This window comes from Myxocyprinus asiaticus, chromosome 29 (genome assembly GCF_019703515.2).
Source record: "Myxocyprinus asiaticus isolate MX2 ecotype Aquarium Trade chromosome 29, UBuf_Myxa_2, whole genome shotgun sequence".
In the NCBI taxonomy this organism is placed as follows: Eukaryota; Metazoa; Chordata; class Actinopteri; order Cypriniformes; family Catostomidae; genus Myxocyprinus; species Myxocyprinus asiaticus.
Genome location: NC_059372.1, coordinates 20,172,997 through 20,191,803, shown reverse-complemented (window position 1 = coordinate 20,191,803; position 18,807 = coordinate 20,172,997). Strand labels below are relative to the sequence as shown.

At 38.3% G+C, this 18,807-nt stretch overlaps 1 protein-coding gene across 1 annotated transcript in view; it reads right to left on the bottom strand.

The window, feature by feature from the left end:
• The window catches only part of LOC127419591 (basement membrane-specific heparan sulfate proteoglycan core protein-like), a 163,117-nt gene that overhangs the window by 75,559 nt on the left and 68,751 nt on the right, over positions 1–18,807 (bottom strand). Inside the window, exons 7-25 of the mRNA XM_051661098.1 lie at positions 16,507–16,545; positions 15,839–15,967; positions 15,216–15,389; positions 14,260–14,379; positions 13,508–13,639; positions 11,920–12,064; positions 10,834–10,991; positions 9,686–9,856; positions 8,725–8,891; positions 7,813–7,992; positions 7,342–7,538; positions 6,062–6,206; positions 5,822–5,949; positions 5,455–5,541; positions 5,268–5,332; positions 4,801–4,859; positions 4,551–4,691; positions 4,188–4,361; positions 3,856–4,035 (exon numbers count right to left, since the gene is read on the bottom strand). Of these exons, the coding sequence (XP_051517058.1) occupies positions 3,856–4,035; positions 4,188–4,361; positions 4,551–4,691; positions 4,801–4,859; positions 5,268–5,332; positions 5,455–5,541; positions 5,822–5,949; positions 6,062–6,206; positions 7,342–7,538; positions 7,813–7,992; positions 8,725–8,891; positions 9,686–9,856; positions 10,834–10,991; positions 11,920–12,064; positions 13,508–13,639; positions 14,260–14,379; positions 15,216–15,389; positions 15,839–15,967; positions 16,507–16,545 (2,591 nt within the window). The remainder of the gene's footprint in view (positions 1–3,855; positions 4,036–4,187; positions 4,362–4,550; positions 4,692–4,800; positions 4,860–5,267; positions 5,333–5,454; positions 5,542–5,821; positions 5,950–6,061; positions 6,207–7,341; positions 7,539–7,812; positions 7,993–8,724; positions 8,892–9,685; positions 9,857–10,833; positions 10,992–11,919; positions 12,065–13,507; positions 13,640–14,259; positions 14,380–15,215; positions 15,390–15,838; positions 15,968–16,506; positions 16,546–18,807) is intronic.

Sequence of the window (18,807 nt, the reverse complement as noted above, 5' to 3'; positions counted from 1 at the left end):
TTAGACAGAATGTCTATGCCTGGACGACCACATATGTGAGGGCTAAAATGTATTAGAGCGCCATGTACCTTTCAGCCAAAAAACATTTCTAGTACTTGCTGCCATCTAGTGGAATAAAATAAGATGTTTTGGATGGAAATGGAGTGAAAAGAACCATAATTACATGCTTACAAATTTAGGACTAAAAAAAATCTTCTCATCATAAGACTGTAAACATATACAATATGATTTATAAATAATTTGAGTCTTTTTTTATTTTTTATTATTAACTGAAAAAATTAGACCTATTTATGGCAATTAGTCCACAGTATGTGTGAATAGCCTAGTTTCCATCCACTTTGAATGCATAAAAAAATGCATAAAAAAGTGAAAATGCATTAAAAAAAAAAAAGGTTGGGAAATTTGCCGTCTTCTGCCTGTTTCCATTCAAATGGATTTTTATCGATAAAAATGGTGTGCGTGATAATGTCATGCAAAAAAAAACCACTTTGTTGTGTAAGTTTTGGTTTATTGCAAAAGAAATCTGCCCTTAAGCCATTTCCATACAGAAATATGTGTTTATCTATAATTGTGCACCTTTCGCCTCCCAGATGTCCCTAATTTTTTCTTCCAATGTTTTGGTAAAATGGGGAGAGTACTGAGACAATTCATTGAAATTAGACAGCTTACTGTCATTTTAATTTCACAAATAAAAGCAATCAGAAGATGGAATTGCAATCAAAAGGGAGCTGTTGCCCTTCTGATATTGGTCCTGATGTTGCGCCTATCGCAGGTTGCCACCGGTTCCGACCCGGAAGCGAATCGTCATGGCCCTGTTCAAGCTGGCAAAACTGCACCAAGTAGTGGGGAAACTTTCAGTCTTAGTATAAGGACCATCCATCGATGTGTATATACTGTGTGCACAACTATTAAAGAAAAATGTATGCGGTGTAATATCAGGGTTTACATGATTCATTCCTGATGTTCAATAGGCTATTTTGAACAGTCATCTAATCTAAAGCATCACCATTATAACTGCATTATCTCCCTTATATTTTTCCAGCAACTTTTAACGATAGTCATCTAAAATTCATTTTAGCGTCATAATGCAATTGACATTTTCTGAAGAAGCTCAGCAAATGCGATCTGAGGTAAAGAGGGTTAGATTTAAAATATTTTAAAGTTTTAAAATGTTCAAAAGCTCGTTTTCTGAAAGTGAACTCACCATTGGACAAATAGTTCTGATAGTTTATAGTCTTGAAAAAAGTGCTGAACATTCTGAGAATGTCAATCAAACGACTTTTTTCGTTGCACTTGTCAATGAGCATGTCATGATATGAGATATTTGTGTTGGCACTCCTGGAAGTGTCATGTTTGCAGTGATCGGATCTATATGCTGTTAAGATCAATCCATAATCACGTACAATACATTGGCTTTCAAGGATGTCGTCCTGATTAACACAGGCTAACTATTGGGGTAAACTCTGTCATTTGACACTACATTTTTGCGTTAATGCCAATTTTCTTGAAAAAAATGTTTCCAGACTAGTTTTTCGTGACATTTGAAGTATCGAGTTTATGTGCTAGAGTTAAACGGAAAAATATTATGTTGATACTTCTGAAATTTTAGTGATAATTTGCCTTTCTATCAGCTTTATTTTGATGCGCTAAACTTTTTTTTGCAAAAAATCCTTGGATGGAAACGTAGTTAATGGCAAGCTTTTAAATTTGAATGTGAAAAATTGCAGTCAGCAGCCCAAAAATGCCCCAGAGTTGAAGAGGGTTAAACACGAGACCACATTTTAGATTATAGGTAACAGTAGAAAGGATTTTAGGGATATCACAAAAAGGTGACCTTTTTAAATTAAAAAATATTTGCTTCAAAATGTGGCTAATACAGTGTATCCGGAAAGTATTCACAGCGCTTCACTTTTTCCACATTTTGTTATGTTACAGCCTTATTCCAAAATGGATTAAATTCATTATTTTCCTCAATTCTACAAACAATACCCCATAATGACAACGTGAAAGAAGTTTGTTTGAAATCTTTGCAAATTTATTAAAAAGAAAAAAAGAAAAAAATCACATGAACATAAGTATTCACAGTCTTTGCCATGACACTCAAAATTGAGCTCAGGTGCATCCTGTTTCCACTGATCATCCTTGAGATGTTTCTACAACTTGATTGGAGTCCACCTGTGGTAAATTCTGTTGATTGGACATGATTTGGAAAGGCACACACCTGTCTATATAAGGTCCCACAGTTAACAGTGCATGTCAGAGCACAAACCAAGCCATGAAGTCCAAGGAATTGTCTGTAGACCTCCGAGACAGGATTGTATCGAGGCACAGATCTGGGGAAGGGTACAGAAAAATTTCTGCAGCATTGAAGGTCCCAATAAGCACAGTGACCTCCATCATCCGTAAATGGAAGAAGATTGGAACCACCAGGACTCTTCCTAGAGCTGGCCGCCTGGCCAAACTGAGTGATCGGGGGAGAAGGGCGGTGACCAAGAACCCGATGGTTACCCTGACAGAGCTCCAGCGTTTCTCTGTGGAGAGAGGAGAAGCACCATCTCTGCAGCACTCCACCAATCAGGCCTGTATGGTAGAGTGGCCAGACGGAAGCCACTCCTCCGTAAAAGGCACATGACAGCCCGCCTGGAGTTTGCCAAAAGGCACCTGAAGGACTCTCAGACCATGAGAAACAAAGATTGAACTCTTTGGCCTGAATGGCAAGCGTCATGTCTGGAGGAAACCAGGCACCGCTCATCACCTGGCCAATACCATCCCTACAGTGAAGCATGGTGGTGGCAGCATCATGCTGTGGGGATGTTTTTCAGCGGCAGGAACTGGGAGACTAGTCAGGATTGAGGGAAAGATGAATGCAGCAATGTACAGAGACATCCTTGATGAAAACCTGCTCCAGAGCGCTCTGGACCTCAGACTGGGGCGAAGGTTCATCTTCCAACAGGACAACGACCCTAAGCACACAGCCAAGATAACAAAAGAGTGGCTACGGGACAACTCTGTGAATGTCCTTGAGTGGCCCAGCCAGAGCCCAGACTTGAACCCGATTGAACATCTCTGGAGAGATCTGAAAATGGCTGTGCACCGACACTCCCCATCCAACCTGATGGAGCTTGAGAGGTCCTGCAAAGAAGAATGGGAGAAACTGCCCAAAAATAGGTGTGCCAAGCTTGTAGCATCATACTCAAAAAGACTTGAGGCTGTAATTGGTGCCAAAGGTGCTTCAACAAAGTATTGAGCAAAGGCTGTGAATACTTATGTACATGTGATTTGTTTTTTTTTTTCGTTTTTTTATTTTTAATACATTTGCAAAGATTTCAAACAAACTTCTTTCATGTTGTCATTATGGGGTATTATAATGAGGAAAATAATGAATTTAATCAATTTTGTAATAAGGCTGTAACATAACAAAATGTGGAAAAAGTGAAGCGCTGTGAATACTTTCCGGATGCACTGTATGTGCTACTTTAATATATTTTAAGCCAAATTGTAACCCTTTATGGACTACTCAAAGTTCATGGATCATAAAGTTCATGACCTTTTACATATGACATTCTTTTTTCCTTTTTTCTCCTCATTTCCACCCTTAATTAAATGCTAAACGTGTTTTCTATTATTACTATTAAACATGTTAAATTCATGCTTTGTTAAATGGTAGTTCATGCATAATCCATCCAAAGACATAGCAAAATGCCATTTAAAATAGTTTAGATGTAGTTTAGCATGTCAACTTTCCAAAAGTAGCATATGTCAACTACCCAAATACAGCTCCAAAAGGATTTGTAATTTGTACCTGTTATGTAGAATAAAGAGTAAGTTAAAAATATATATAGATTTGCAACATACCTCTCTAAAAGACACAGTGATGGTTGCTGGTACTCTAGGAAGTGGTTTGATCTGGGAATAATGCTCCAGGAAGATGCCGTTGCCTTGGAGAACCACATCTGGTTGTCCATCAATTACCAAGGAGCGTGCTTGCGGCTCATAACGCAGCCTGTACTGCAGCTCTCCACCATATGCTGTAACCTTTACACACAGGAAAGCAAAACATGTTTTGAAAAACAGTGCACTGACATGTGGCAGGCAGACAAGACCATAATTCTTCCTCATACTCTGTCATATTACATAGCACAGGTCAAAGTGCAAACATGGCACCACATCATATGGAATGCTCTTACCTTATCCCCTCTGAAATTCACAGGCAGGACCCAGTAGTAGATTTCATTGGGGATATTAGAGAAGGATCGGTAGACCACCTCTGCACTGGCTCTTTGGGTGATGCCCTCAGTGATGGTCTGAGTGTTGGCGGCATTGGAAAGGGTGAAGAGCTGGCCATTGACACCACCTCGCACCTTTACATCAACCGAGAGACAAGTGAAAAGAACAAATTAATACAACAGTAGTTTATTTCTGTAGCATTTTAACATTCAATTAAAATCTCTAAAAATCACTAACCAATAAACAATGCTATTAGTGGGCACAATTCATTCTTGGTAAATTCCTCCCTTAGAGAATTTACAGAAGATGTGAGACTGGCTCACCTGATCTCTACTCCAGGTAGAACTGGCACATTGTTTTGTCACTCCCATACAGAAACACTGCAAGCAGCCATCAGGATTATCAGCTGCCAGATGAAATGCCCCAATCTTACACTCTTCACATAGAGCACCAACCACATTGGCCTGCAGCACAGGAGATCAGGCAGTGTTTAAACATTAACATTTATGTTCAACTGAAATGACATAGTACATATATTAAATGCTTTAGGAAAACAGTAGTGAAGTGTAATACCTTGCAATAGCATGGTTTGCTGATGGGGTTGATCGTTCCTCTGTTATCGCAGGAAGTCACTGAACAGGGATAAAAACACCATCTGGTTTACAATTACACCTGGAATGCTTTGAACATCCAGGTCAAAAACAGCTGGTGTACCAGGATAAAGTACACTGTGTGTTAACTATTATCTAAAGCTTCACTTGACCTTAACATCACATGACTTAACTTCATTTGAAGAAATTCCAGGTAAAAATGATCTATAGTCAAGCATATATATCTTGCCATTAAGGATGTAAGCACATATTCAGGATTGGGGGGAGGAGCAAATGTAATAATATAAGAATCAACCACTGCAAAAAATATTGGTCTAAATATTGTCTCTCCTCCATGTCCATGGTTGTTATGACCCAGCTTGCCATTCATTTTCATTGAATCAATAATTTTTTCCATAATTTAAAGTGGGAAAAAAGAGAAAGACTTACGGCTAGAAGTAGGAATACATTGGCCATTGGGCTGAAGAGGGTTGCCAACATATCCTGGAGCACATCTATGAAGGAAATATAAATGATGACATATGTCTTGTAGGCATATACATGCAACAAACAAACACTACATAAGCTAAGTATTGTATTAAGAGTGGATTTATAGGAAAGAGTGCTGTTCCCTTACTTCTCACAACGTCGCCCAGTGTAACCAGGTCTGCAGTTGTCACATGTTGCCTGATTGTCATGGTCCAGGAAGCAAGTATCTGAAAAGCTTTCAACAGAACATTTTACATTTAAATGTATGCATTTAGCTGACACTTTTATTCAAAGCGACTTACAGTGCATTGAACTTGCATTGTATGGCATTCTTTTTTACGTTGAACAAAAAAAGGAGATGTTAGGCAGAATGTTAGTCTCAGTCACCATTCACTTCCATTGTATGGAAAAAGATGCAATGAAAGTAAATGGTGACTGAGTCATTCTGCCAAATATCTCATTTTTTTGTTCCACGGGAGAAAGCAAGTCATACAGGGGTCTGGTTATACTTTTACCGGCGAGACGTCTCTGTGTATGGACAAGGACATGGTTTACAGTCATCATATCGTCCTCGACTAGGGTCACCAAAGAAGCCCGGCTTGCATTTGTCGCACTGAGGCCCTTCTGTGTTGTGCTGACAACTCTGGGACATGACATTTTCGTTAGTATTTTGGATACAGTAATCTACTAGCTGAGACATTGTAATAGTTATTAAAATAATATTTTAATAATGCTAAATAAACCTTTGTCCTTACCAGACAGTGCCCACTAATGGGGTCACAGGCACTGGCATGGCCATTGCAGTTGCAACCAGCGCAGGTGCCCAGGAAGTCTCCAGGTACCCGTTCAAAACCGGGAGAGCAAGTCTCACAGGACAGACCCGAGTACCCCGGAGGACATCTGTGTGGGACAACAACAAGCAAAAATCAGCAATACACACCCCTTACACAAAAATAGTAATTTAGCATCTGCACACCTGCATCGTCTTTTTTTTTTTTTCAGTACAAATATCTAAACATCCTTAAAACAAGATAATCTCACCTGATAATAAAACTGTGTAAGATATTAAAGGGATAGTTCACCCAAAAATGACAATTCTCTCATCATTTACTCACCCTCATGCCATCCAAGATGTGTATGACTTTCTTTTTTCTGCTGAACATAAACTAAGATTGTTAGAAGAATATTTCAGCTCTGTAGGTCCTTTCAATGCAAGAAGATGGTGACCAGACCTTCCAAGCTCCAAAAATCACAAAGGCAGCATAGAAGTCATCCATACGACTCCAGTTGTTTAATATATGTAATCTCTTTGGGTTTACATATATATGCAATCACTTTAGGTTAGAAACAGATCAATATTTCAATCCTTTTTAGCATAAATCTCCACTTTCACTTTCACTTTCAGAATGTGATAGAATGTAAAAGTGAAAGTGGAGATTTATAGAAAGAAAGGACTAAAATATTGACCTATTTCTCACACACACCTATTATATCGCTTCAGACGACATGGATTAAATTTACTTCTATGTTGCCGTTATGTGATTTTTGGAGCTTGAAAGGTCTGGTCACCATCTACTTGCATTGTATGGACCTACCAAGCTGAGATATTCTTCTACAATTCTTAATTTGTGTTCTGCAGAAGAAAGTCATACACATCTGGGATGGCATGAGGGTGAGTAAATGATGAGAGAGATTTTTAATTTTTGGGTGAACTATTCTTTTTAAAAGGTGAATTTAACGTATTTTTTGGATTTTTAGATATATTTACTGGAAAACAAGACAAAGCTGTTAAGAATATTCTTTTTTGCAGTGTGGTAGGTCTGAAAACTTGTTATAATATTACTGTCCTTTCTCTTCATAAAGTATACAAACTATGCAAACATATAGATAAAAATGTTTGAAAGTTTTAGCCAAAAGCATGGGGTATAATCATAATTTTTTTCACATAAACACATCACTGTGAGAGGTGATTTAAAAGTAACTTTACATTTTCTGACAGGTCTGTAATCCTTTCTTGATTTAAAGGCACACTAACCTGCACTCCTCCACATCTTTCGGGTTCCCGTGCACGCTGAACTCCTTTGTGGTAATATCCATGCTGATGTCACTCAGGCCAACACTGGCCATGCGGTTGTCATAAATGGTGCGAATGTGGATGCTCTCCAGATTGGACAAAGTCATCATGAGGTCATCGCGAGTCACTACCCGCCCAGAAGAGTGCTGCCAGTTTTCCTGTGGCACAGAGAGGTGAACAACTTTGTATAACAAACCAAATAATTACTGCTGCAAAATAATTTTAAACACAGTTAACATTAATTAACAATCAAATCAGAACAATCACTGATGTGAAAAGTCACTATTTTGTCGTATTGTATTAATAAAGTTACAATTGTTTTATAAGGACAGGACTGACAATACTACATAATTTATGGTTGACATGTTTTCCAATTTCCAATGTTGACTTTATTTGATAAAAAAATTACTTTGTGAAAATATGTACACTCACCTCTGTAAATTTGATGTCTCTATGGTTGATGGTATCAGGTAAAGTTGGGTTTACTCTGCGGTAAATCAATTTTTGTCCATTGCCACTTAGCACAACATCAGGTTTCTCTTTTGGTTCCGAAGCACCTCGCTGCAGTGAGTAATTCACCTTATACTTCAGGCTACCTCCGTATGAGTCAACCTGTACAACAAAGACATGCACTTTATCCTGACATTCCTGAAGGAATCATTCAGACTGGTTTTGTGAATCAGACCAACTGATTCACTGAAAAGATCTGACCCTAAAGAGCAACTGACTGCCAAATCGGTCATCCCTACTTCTCTCATGTATACACCTAGGATAGGGTTCCCACCCTTTTAACCAATTAATTTACATGACTTTTCCATGCATTTTTTTTTTTTTACCTTTATGCCGACAAATCATTCAGACTGGTTTGCGAATCGTTTTGACCAATTCATTGAAAAGAACCGACTAGAACAATTTACTCACAAATCGGTCATCACTCTGGCTTGCCAGCAAAGTTTTATTGACAAGACCAATATTTAGTAGATTAAATATTTAAGAGTAGAAAATAAGTAGAAAAATTTATATTCACTATAGAAATTTTCATGACTTAAGATTTTCACATTTCCCATAACTTATGGGGCTAGACAACACAATTTTAAAATTCCCTAATATTTACAGGTTTTCCATGACCGTGGGAACCCAGCAAGGAGAGATAGGGCAGTTGTCATGATTTTCAGAGAATAACTGTCTGATTCTCTCCCAAAGAATCACTATTGTATGTTCTCAGAAGACCTGGAATATTGCATAATATATAGAAAGTAAAAATAGGGAGTTATTTATTGGCAATAATGTTTTATTGATGCTGTCTATAGTTGTTATGGAGAGAATCGCGGAGGGAAGGAAAACCTTGTTGCCCAAGAACTGGCGAGGGAGAGACCAATAAGAGTCTTGATCAAGGAAACGGCGAGACAGATCCACAAGCTGGAACTCCTCACTATCTGGATAGATCAACATCTGAGTGGAGGACAGAGGTGGAGGAGTGCCAGGTCGACTAGGAAATGTCACATTGACTCCTGTGGAACAAAAAGAGAGAGAAATACAGAGAGAGAGAAAGGTAGAAAGAGGAAGAGAGACATGGAGGGTTGAAGTGCGTAAAAGACAGGCAGTAACACAGCCTTAATTTTGGGAGCTTTGTGGCTTTTAGTCCATGTCTATAAGCTTTGAAGTCATCTATATGTTATTGTACTCCTAAAACCTGACACAAATGACTAAGTTCAGGCATACAACTTTGAATGGTGCAAGCTGATAGGTTCTTTTAACTTGTTATCTGTTAGCCAATCAGCTCACTCACATGTGATATGTCAAGCCAATCAGCTTACATGGTGTAAGCTGAAGTCCTCTGACATGTAATCAGGTTGCCAATCAATTTGCGTACTCTCTCTTTGCCTAACGTTTAAATTTGCTCAGTTTGCAAGTAAGCCATTTTCACTGTAGCACGCTGCGAGAGTTCTCTATGAAACCCTCCTCCTCCCCATCTCCACTGGTCTAGATCTGCTAAATGGGGATTGTATTTTCGTCTAATTGTGCAGCAGCATGTCAAAAACAGTGAAATAGCATACTGCATATTACACTTACTATTTCTGTCGTATCATATGGTAGGTAGTATGCTATTTCGAACATAGGTGGTTCATGGCTGTCACATAAGTAAAGCCTAATGGCTATATAAAATAAAAACATTCTGTTTCAATAGGAAATATATCAACATAGAAAAGAAAATGGCACTTGTCAAGTGATTTCATTGGTGCAACAAATATATGTTCTTCAATTTTAATACAATAAACATAAATGCAGAAAGCATTGTGTGTACCTTTGAAGTCCTCCTCCTCAGTGAAGCGCAGTGTGATCTGGCTGCGGTAGCGGCCAGTGCTCTGACAGTTCTTAGTGATGCCAAAACAGAAGCAGGGCATGCAGTGCCCACCCACACTAAAATGTCCATCACGACAGTTACCTGATAACACGTACAGAGAGGATGACACAACTGGACAAGAACAACATAAAAGACAAAGGATTAAAAAGATCACCACCATCAGGTCTGAGACATTTGTCACCATACTGCAATGAAACAATATGCAGTCATAGAAATAGAACAGCATGGATGACATGTGTCTCGCAAATGTAAGGCATCTATGATGTAATGACACGTTTGTAAGACTCTTTGGAAAGCATCAGCTAAAAACAAATATACAGTATAATACAATTGTCTGTTGGGTTTGGACAACATGGCAGCTCCAGGGTTTCCACATATTTTATCAATGAAATTACATGATTTTTCCATGACTTTTCTGTTATAGTTCTAGTCAATAGTAATTACTGGACAGAGAATAATAATAAAAAATTTTTTTAAAGAGACTGCACTCACAAAAAGCAATTTCTAGCTAAGGAAATATTTTAGAGCTGAGCACAACAAAAAAATAAAATAATTATATTCACTATAGAAATTAATTTGATGGATTTTTAAGATTTAACTTATTTTGAGTTCTTTACCAGGACTGGAAATTGCAAATGTAATATTCTTTGATATTTCCAAGATTCCCATGACCGAGGGGACCCTGTAACTCAGAAGTGCAGTATTTGAGTAACAGTAGTTGATGCATAACATGTCTGTAAACCTTTTTTTTAAACCAACATCAAGATTTGATGTTAAAATTTATATGAAAGAAAAGGTAGAGTGTGTATTTTAGGTGCTGGTCACCATTTCTCTTCACTATTTATAATCACCTTTTTTGCCATTACTAGTTCATTTTAAATGGCCCTGACAATTACATTTTTAGAGTACAAATATTTCAAGCAGTCTAGTTAAAAACTGCATGCATAATTATAAAAGAATGATCAAAATGCTGTTTAAAATTGTTTTAGTGCATGTCACATGTAACATACAGCAAAATGTCTAAACGAAACATCTGCAAGAAGTTTGATGAACACGAACAATGCACCATTTTGAGCAAGGTGCTGTACCTGGGTTTGGTCTCTGAGAGAGGCTGAGCACTCCATCAGGAATGGCAAACACTAGGCCTTTAGCATTGATGGCCTCACAGGTGTACGCCCCCTGGTCTCCTTCCTTTACATCACGGATGGTAAGAGTTCCACGACCATTCTCACTGCTCATTGTGACTCTGTCAATATAAGACCAACAATTAGATGCTTGCGATTTCATGCTTGGCATAAACACAGCATTTTTTATAAACTAAGTAAAGATTTTGCTTTGGTAATGAAATACAAAATACAAATTTGTCTATATGTGAAGTGTGTAATGCCATTAGTGGCAACAAACTGAATAGCAAAAATAACATTGTTTTTAAACAGTTTTCTGCAAACAGGACTATAGGACATAAGTTTCATAAAATTAAAAAGGTCTTTAAGATAAATTGCATTTTGCCATGGCCATCTTGATCATTTGAAAAATGTAAGTAAGATGACATGTTGAAGGGATAGTTCACCCAAAAAAAAAAAAAAAAAATCTAATAATTTAATCACCCTCATGCCATCCCAGATGTGTATGACTTTCTTTCTTCTGCTGAACACAAATAAAGATTTTTAGAAGAATATCTCAGCAAATGTGATAGGTGTGGGTGAGAAACAGATCAATATTTAAGTCCCTTTTTACTATAAATTCTCCTCCCTGCCCAGTAGGTGGAAATATGTACAATGAATGTGAATCACCAAAAACAAAAGAAGTGAAAAAGTGAAAGAATGTGAAAGTGAAAGTGAAAGTGGAGATTTATAGTAAAAAAGGATTTAAAAATTGATCTGTTTCTCACCCAAACCTATCATATCACTTCTGAAGACATGAATTTAACCACTGGAGTCTTACAGATTAGCTTTATGCTGCTTTTATGTGCTTTTTTGACCTTCAAAGTTCTGGCCACCATTTACTAGCATTGTATGGACCTACGGAGCTGAGATATTCTTCTAAAAATCTTTGTTTGTGTTCAGCAGAAGAAAGAAAGTCATACACATCTGGGATGGCATGAGAGTGAGTAAATAATGAGAGAACTTTCATTTTTGGACGAACTATCCCTTTAAGCCCATACAATAACCTACCTGCTATTAGCTGGTATGTGACCCCAATTAAGTCGCCATGTGATGATGGGGGTGGGCACACCAATGGCAGCACAAGTGAAGGTCACGGTGTCCCCCCGCGCTGCTATAACGGACTCTTCTGGTGGCATGGTCACAGTGGGAGGAGCTTAAATATGATAAGAACGAACAATTAAATCAATCATTTCCATCACCATAAGCAGCTGTTCAATATACTCTTAATAATATTCTCAGAAAGACATTTAGACACAAGAGACCAGGCAAACACCTACACCCACACAGCAAATCTTTCTGAACTGGCAGCCTGTGACAGCAAAAGTTGTATTTGGCAGATTCATTCAGTTAGATCAGCCAGCCAGAGGCATCACTGACAGAAACAACAGCAAAAGCTGCCAGTTAAATAAGCTAACAGCACAAGATATATGAGAGACAAGTTCTATTTGCAATTTAAATGCTGTACAAGCAAGGCAAATACAGTTGCTGAATATGAATCTTTATTTGCAGAACATTAATGCACAATTCTCTTGCCTATACACAAGGAAAAGCTTAATGGATTTGTAAGAGAAGTAATAGTGTTATGGTATTAGAGATTAAACAGGGAGGGTGACAGTGTAAGAAAAATAGAGACAGAAGTGTTCTGGGGTGAATTCACTAAACAGCTGCACTACCTTTGGGCGTGGTACGTTACCACAAAAACCTGAGTCTTAATCACTAACAACCCACAATACAGCTTAAAGGAATATTCCGGGTTCAATAGAAGTTAAGCTCAATCAGTGGCATTTGTGGCATAATATTGATTACCACAAAAAATGTATTTAACCCGTCCATCCTTTTCTTTAAAAAAAAAAAGGCAAAAAACAAAGTTACAGTGAGGCACTTACAATGGAAGTGAATGGGGTCAATTTTTGGAGGGTTTAAAGGCAGAAATGTGAAGCTTATAATTTTATAAAAGCACTTACATTAAATCTGCTGTTAAAACTCCAGTATTATTTGAGCTATTAAGTTGTTTAAATTGTACAGTCATTTTAGGGTTTGTTGACATAACATCGTCATGGCAACAAAGTTGTAAAATTTGCTATAACTTTACACAGAAATGGTTAGTAAGCGATTTTATCACTAAAATCATGTTAACACTCATATTGTTTATGTCTTGTGGCTATACCTTTGAAACAGTGAGTATTTTAACATTTACCAATTGGCCCCATTCACTTCCATTGTAAGTGCCTCACTGTAACCCAGATTTCTACTTTTTTTAAAGAAAAGGAGGGGCAAGTCAAAATTATTTTTTGTAGTAATCAATAATATGCCACAAATGCTGTCAACTCATCTTAAATTGTATCAAACCCGGAATATTCCATTCATCAGGAGCTAAATGTGCTGAAATAATGCCGTGGTGTTGAAATACAAACACACCTCCTTTCTAAGTAAATGAAGGTGGGATACTGGGTGTTAAAACATAGCAGACAGCGAAACAAAATTACACTATCATTGGGTGCAATAAATTCTTAGTGTATTCTCCACCATGGTGTTTGGTATGTTATGATGACAAAATGATGACTTTTTAAAGATTCATTGAATTGTAATTTCTTACAACAGCCGTATTCATCAGAGCGGTCAGGGCAGTCCGGCTCTTCGTCACACTGGTAACTGGCAGGAATGCAGGTGCGGTCAGACACACACACAAACTGCTCCGGGGCACATGTGTCCCCTGGACTTTTAGTGGCTGAAGGAACGAGAAAGAAGACTGTTTAAAAATAATTCAAGTCATTTCAAGCTAGAATAACAAGCTGAGAAAACAGTTAATCTGTTGTTAACTGTTTAGCAATTGTTTATTAAAGGTGCACTCAGTAACTTTTGTCTTTGTGTCATCTTGGACTTACACTGACACCTAGTGGCTTGGATGCAGCATTATTTAAAATCAATAGTTTTCAGTTTCAGATGCCATTGTAAAAATTAAGTATTCACAGTCAGCCATGATTACTTTAACCAATGAGTGAAAGTGTCAAATAACAGGACGGTTACTGAGATTCGACGAGTAGTATTCAGCTGGTCATGTGATTCTAACACAGAAGCCCCCATGTGCGGATCCTCTCCATGTAGAATAAAACAGCTTTTATAAGGTAACTGATATGACTGTAGTCTTAATTTTAATGTAAGTGGTCATGATTTTCTACATACATTGCAAAATTACAATTCATGTCTTTAGAAGTTAAACTTTTTCAATTAGGAAAAAATTACTGAGTGCACCTTTAATTAGCCATAGTTAATATTGGTTCAAAAATTAATTTCCGCTAAAAGGATTTAGAAATATAAACTGTGGATAAAAGCTTAGATCTGACTTACGGCAGTTTATCTCATCTGAGTTGTCTTGACAGTCATTGTCTCCATCACAACGCCACAGTTTCAGAGCGCAGCGGCCATTCTGACACTTAAACTCATTGGGTTCACAGGGAGAAGGAGTTCCTGTGGTATTATAAGTAAAGCAAAACTATATGTAAATACTGAGAACATCTTCACAATTAGTCATTCATTTTGCTTGTTTCATATGTTTACACCTGGTATTAACATCCATCTCAGGTGATACGATCACAAGTGGACAGCGCTAAATAAATACAGGTGTAAACAGGTAATTACTGTAATCTGATCATTTAAACTGCATTCAGAGGTAGCCAGAAAAAGCATGTCATCACATTGCATTTCAAATGTAAACTCTAATCTGTCCTGACCGCCTATTCACTTGTCAATCATCCTCTGCACTAAAACAATGGTTTTAAACTTTGCTGGCTATATTCGGCTTAAAAGAAAACAAACCTCTGATCGGAAAAAAATGGAAAAGCCCATACATAGTCATGCACAAGACTTAACAGAACATCTTCAGTAGACCTGATTTCAACATGCATTGACACAGATCATGTGAAGCACATCCAAACTCAGTTAATTCTGATAACTTAGATAAATCAGATTAAAATACCTGAGAATTCAGTTTAAAACATTATGTATTTTTGTTTTTATGCGCTTTTTCAAAATGCAGTAAAACACTGACGTACTGTAGTAAGTGATATATGAAGTCATAAAATCAGAGACCCTCCCTTCGAAATCCAATCACAAGTGGTCACAAATGCATCAGGAATGGAGACACATTACTAACAGAAATCTGGTATGTAAACAGGATTATCAATCGACTGACCACTTATGATCGGATCGGCCAATAATAAAATGCTCAGTTATCAATAAGTTTTGATGGGAAATGTATTATGTGGTAAAATGTAAGTATTGCAACACGTTGCCATATGCCATACCACACTTGAACTCATCACTGCCATCAGCGCAGTCCGATTCTCCATCACACAAGTAATCCCGCGATATACACTGTCCATTCTGACAGGTGGCCTGGTCTGCGCGGCAGGGTCCCAGGACGGGCGGGGGTCTGGTTTTGGGAGGTGTAGGTCGAGTAGGACGTGCAGTCACAACTGCTTTAAAAACAAATAAACAAGAATAAGGGAACGTTGGAATGGGTGAGTATACAGAAGATCCAAATTAATCAGATAGCTCACCTAAAAATTATTCACTCAGCCTCATGTTTTTTCAAACCCCTATGACTTTCTTTTTTCCATGGAGCACAAAAGGAGATGTTAGGCAGAATGTTAGACTGAGTCTCCATTCACTTATATTGTATGGACAAAATAGCAATGTCAACATTTTTCACAAAATCTCATCTTGTGTTCTACCATAAGAAAGAAAGTCATAAGGGCCTGAAACGACTTGAGGGTGAGTAAATTTGGACAGAATTATCATTTTTGGGTGAAATAACCCTTAACTAAACTGCAATGTGCATTTAATGATGTTAGTCCAAAATAAGTGACAAAGCAATGTCACATATTTATGAGACCCAGAAGAATTCATCACATGCAATCTCACTCACCACAATTCAGTTCATCACTCATGTCATTGCAGTCAGGCCGTTTGTCACACACATACTCCAGAGGGATGCAGGACAGCCCATCCTGACAGCTGAACTCATTGGACAAACATTCCCTGGGAATGGGCTTCACTGAGGTGGTACAGACAGAGGTATAGAATGCTATGACCCATTGTTTGTAATGTAATGGAGTGAGCTAAGACATTGTACAAGATGCCTTGATAAAACATGCTGGACCTTCCATTTGAAAAGGCATTTGAATTCCATTTAAATTCTGTCCTATAGAACTTTCGTTTATAAGTGAAAAATCTACAAGACTTGAGCTGCAAAATCTTGGAGCGCTGATACTGTCTAGGTATCAAAAAAAACCAAAAAAACAATTCAATACAATTTCAACATATATGATACAGACATTGCCATGCCCAGATTAAACTGCACTACTATTATATCTAAAAAAAACTCCTATGTAGCTGCATTCAAAAATGAGTATCACCTCAATCAATGACGAGCCATGCAATGCTTTTTCATTCTTCTCATCAAGATCAAATCAGAGTGCAAACATGCATGAAGGTTGCATTCTTTGACCAGCCAGTACATATGATGAAAATGCCTCTAGACTGCATTCTAATGGCACTACAGTCTTCATGCAGCAGGCCTGGTTGAGGACAAACCTGGCACATTGATGGGCTCCACAGAAGGGAGAGTATCAGCTATGAACCAGACACAAATATTATCTATACTACATTTTGCTAAATGTTTTTAATGACCAATTTTAAACAAAACTGCAAGAATTAATAAATTGATTATATTATTATTAATAATAATAGTATTACACAGGTAATTAATATAATATTGCCAAATGTATTACATGTTCATTCAAATAAAATGTTTAAGCTTATTGTTTAGTTTTTAAGAATGTTGGTAAATTGCTTTTGTCAATATTCCACTACCGTGCAAATTGTCCATCCAGTTAAATGTCTGTCTCCAACATATTTTTGAAAATAATTGAATGAATTAAATGAATAGATAGGCTACCACAATATTCTAACTGAATCTAACCAAACAGGTTTATGATGCACCATTTTGTAACTAAGTGTTGTAACTGTCTCAAATAGCAGTGGCAAGAAAAAGTATGTGAACCCTTTGGAATTAGCTAGTTCTCTGCATTAATTATTATATAATTATCTTCATCAAAGTCACAATTATAGACAAACACAATGTGCTTAAGCTAACAACACACAAACAATTATAATCTTTCATCCCATTAAACATTCACAGTTTTGTGGGAAAAGTAAGTTAACCTTTGGATTTAATAACTGGTTGATCCTCCTTTGGCAGCAATAACCTCAACCAAGTGTTTCCGGTAGCTGTGGATTAGATATGCACAATGTTCAGAAGGATTTTGGACCATTCTTCATTACAGAACTGCTTCAGCGCAGCCATACTTAGGATGTCTGGTGTGAACGGCTTTCTTGAGCTCATTCCACAGCATCTCTATTATGTTAAAGTCTGGGCTCCAACTGGGCCACTCCAAAAGGTGGAATTTATTTTTTTGAAGCCATTCTGTAGTGGGTTTACTTCGATGTTTAGTGTCATTTTCCTGCTGTATCACCCAACTTTTACTGAGCTTAAGCTGGCTCACAACCACCCAGACATTATGCTGTTGTATATCTTGATAAATTTAATTTTCCCTCGATAATGGCAAGCAGTCCAGGCCCTGAAGCATCCCCAAATCATGATGCTCCCTCCACCTTACTTCACCATTGGGATGATGTTTTCATGTTGGTATGCGGTGCCCTTTTTATGCCATATGTAGTGCTACGTGTTCTTCCCAAACATTTAAACCTTAGTTTCATCAGTCCACAAAACATCTTCCCAGTAGAGTTGTGGAGTGTAAAGGTGGTCTTTGGCAAACTTCAGGCAAGCAGCAATGCTTTTGTTGGAAAGCAGAAGCTTCCTTTGTGGTGTCCTGCCATGGACACCATGCCTGTTTAATGTTTTCCATATAGTAGACTCATGAACAGAGATGTTAACCAGTTCCAGTGATTCCTTTAAATCTTTAGCTGTCACTCTAAGGTTCTTTTTTTTACCTCACTGAACCTTCTGTGGTGTGCCTTTTGAGTAATTTTCGATGGACGGCCACTTCTAGGGAGAGTAGCCACAGTACTAAATCATCTCTATTTAAATACAATTTGTCTAACTGTGGACAGATGAATATCTAAGCTCTTCAAGATAACTTTGTAACTTATTGCCGCTGTTGTCGGCGGAGGCTTAGCTTGCGGCTCAACAGCTACCTGTCGCAAGTCTGCCAGAGCGATCGGACCTAAAACGAGCCATCCTGCAACAGGTCGGCTGTAACCCAGAACAGCACCGTCAGCACTTCCGGTCGCTAACATTCGATGAGTTTGGCTGCCCGTTTGCCTTCGCCCAAAAGCTCTGTGATGCCTGTCGTAGTGGTTGCTGGCCGAGGACCGTGGCGCCGATGGATTTGTCAACCTGGTGGAGCAGTTCGTCGACCATCTGCCAAAGGAAACAGCGGAGTGGGTCCAGTGCCACCGTCCGACGTCACTGGAAGATGCAGTCCAGCTGACAGAGGACCACATGGCGGCATATCTGGGAGCCAGTGAATCCTTTTCTCTCTCTCTCCAGCTCTCTCTCAATGGGGGTTAATTTCCCTGAAGCCTGTTTCTATTGCTCCGACCCCCTCTTTCTCTGTTCCTACTTCCCACCAGGTTGGTTAATCTGGCGCAGCAGGTGTGGGGTAAGGTCTGGGCTGGTGTGTTGCCGCTACGGGGAACTGGGACATATCCAGGATCAATGCCCAGTGATGGATGTGGGGGCGTGTGTCTGGGTCCCTGACGTGTCATAAACCGCCCCCGATCGAGCAGGGATGTACCGTATACCCGTGAGTAACCAAGGGGGTACATACCAAGCCTTGGTGGATTTGGGTTGTTATCAGACTTTGATTCACC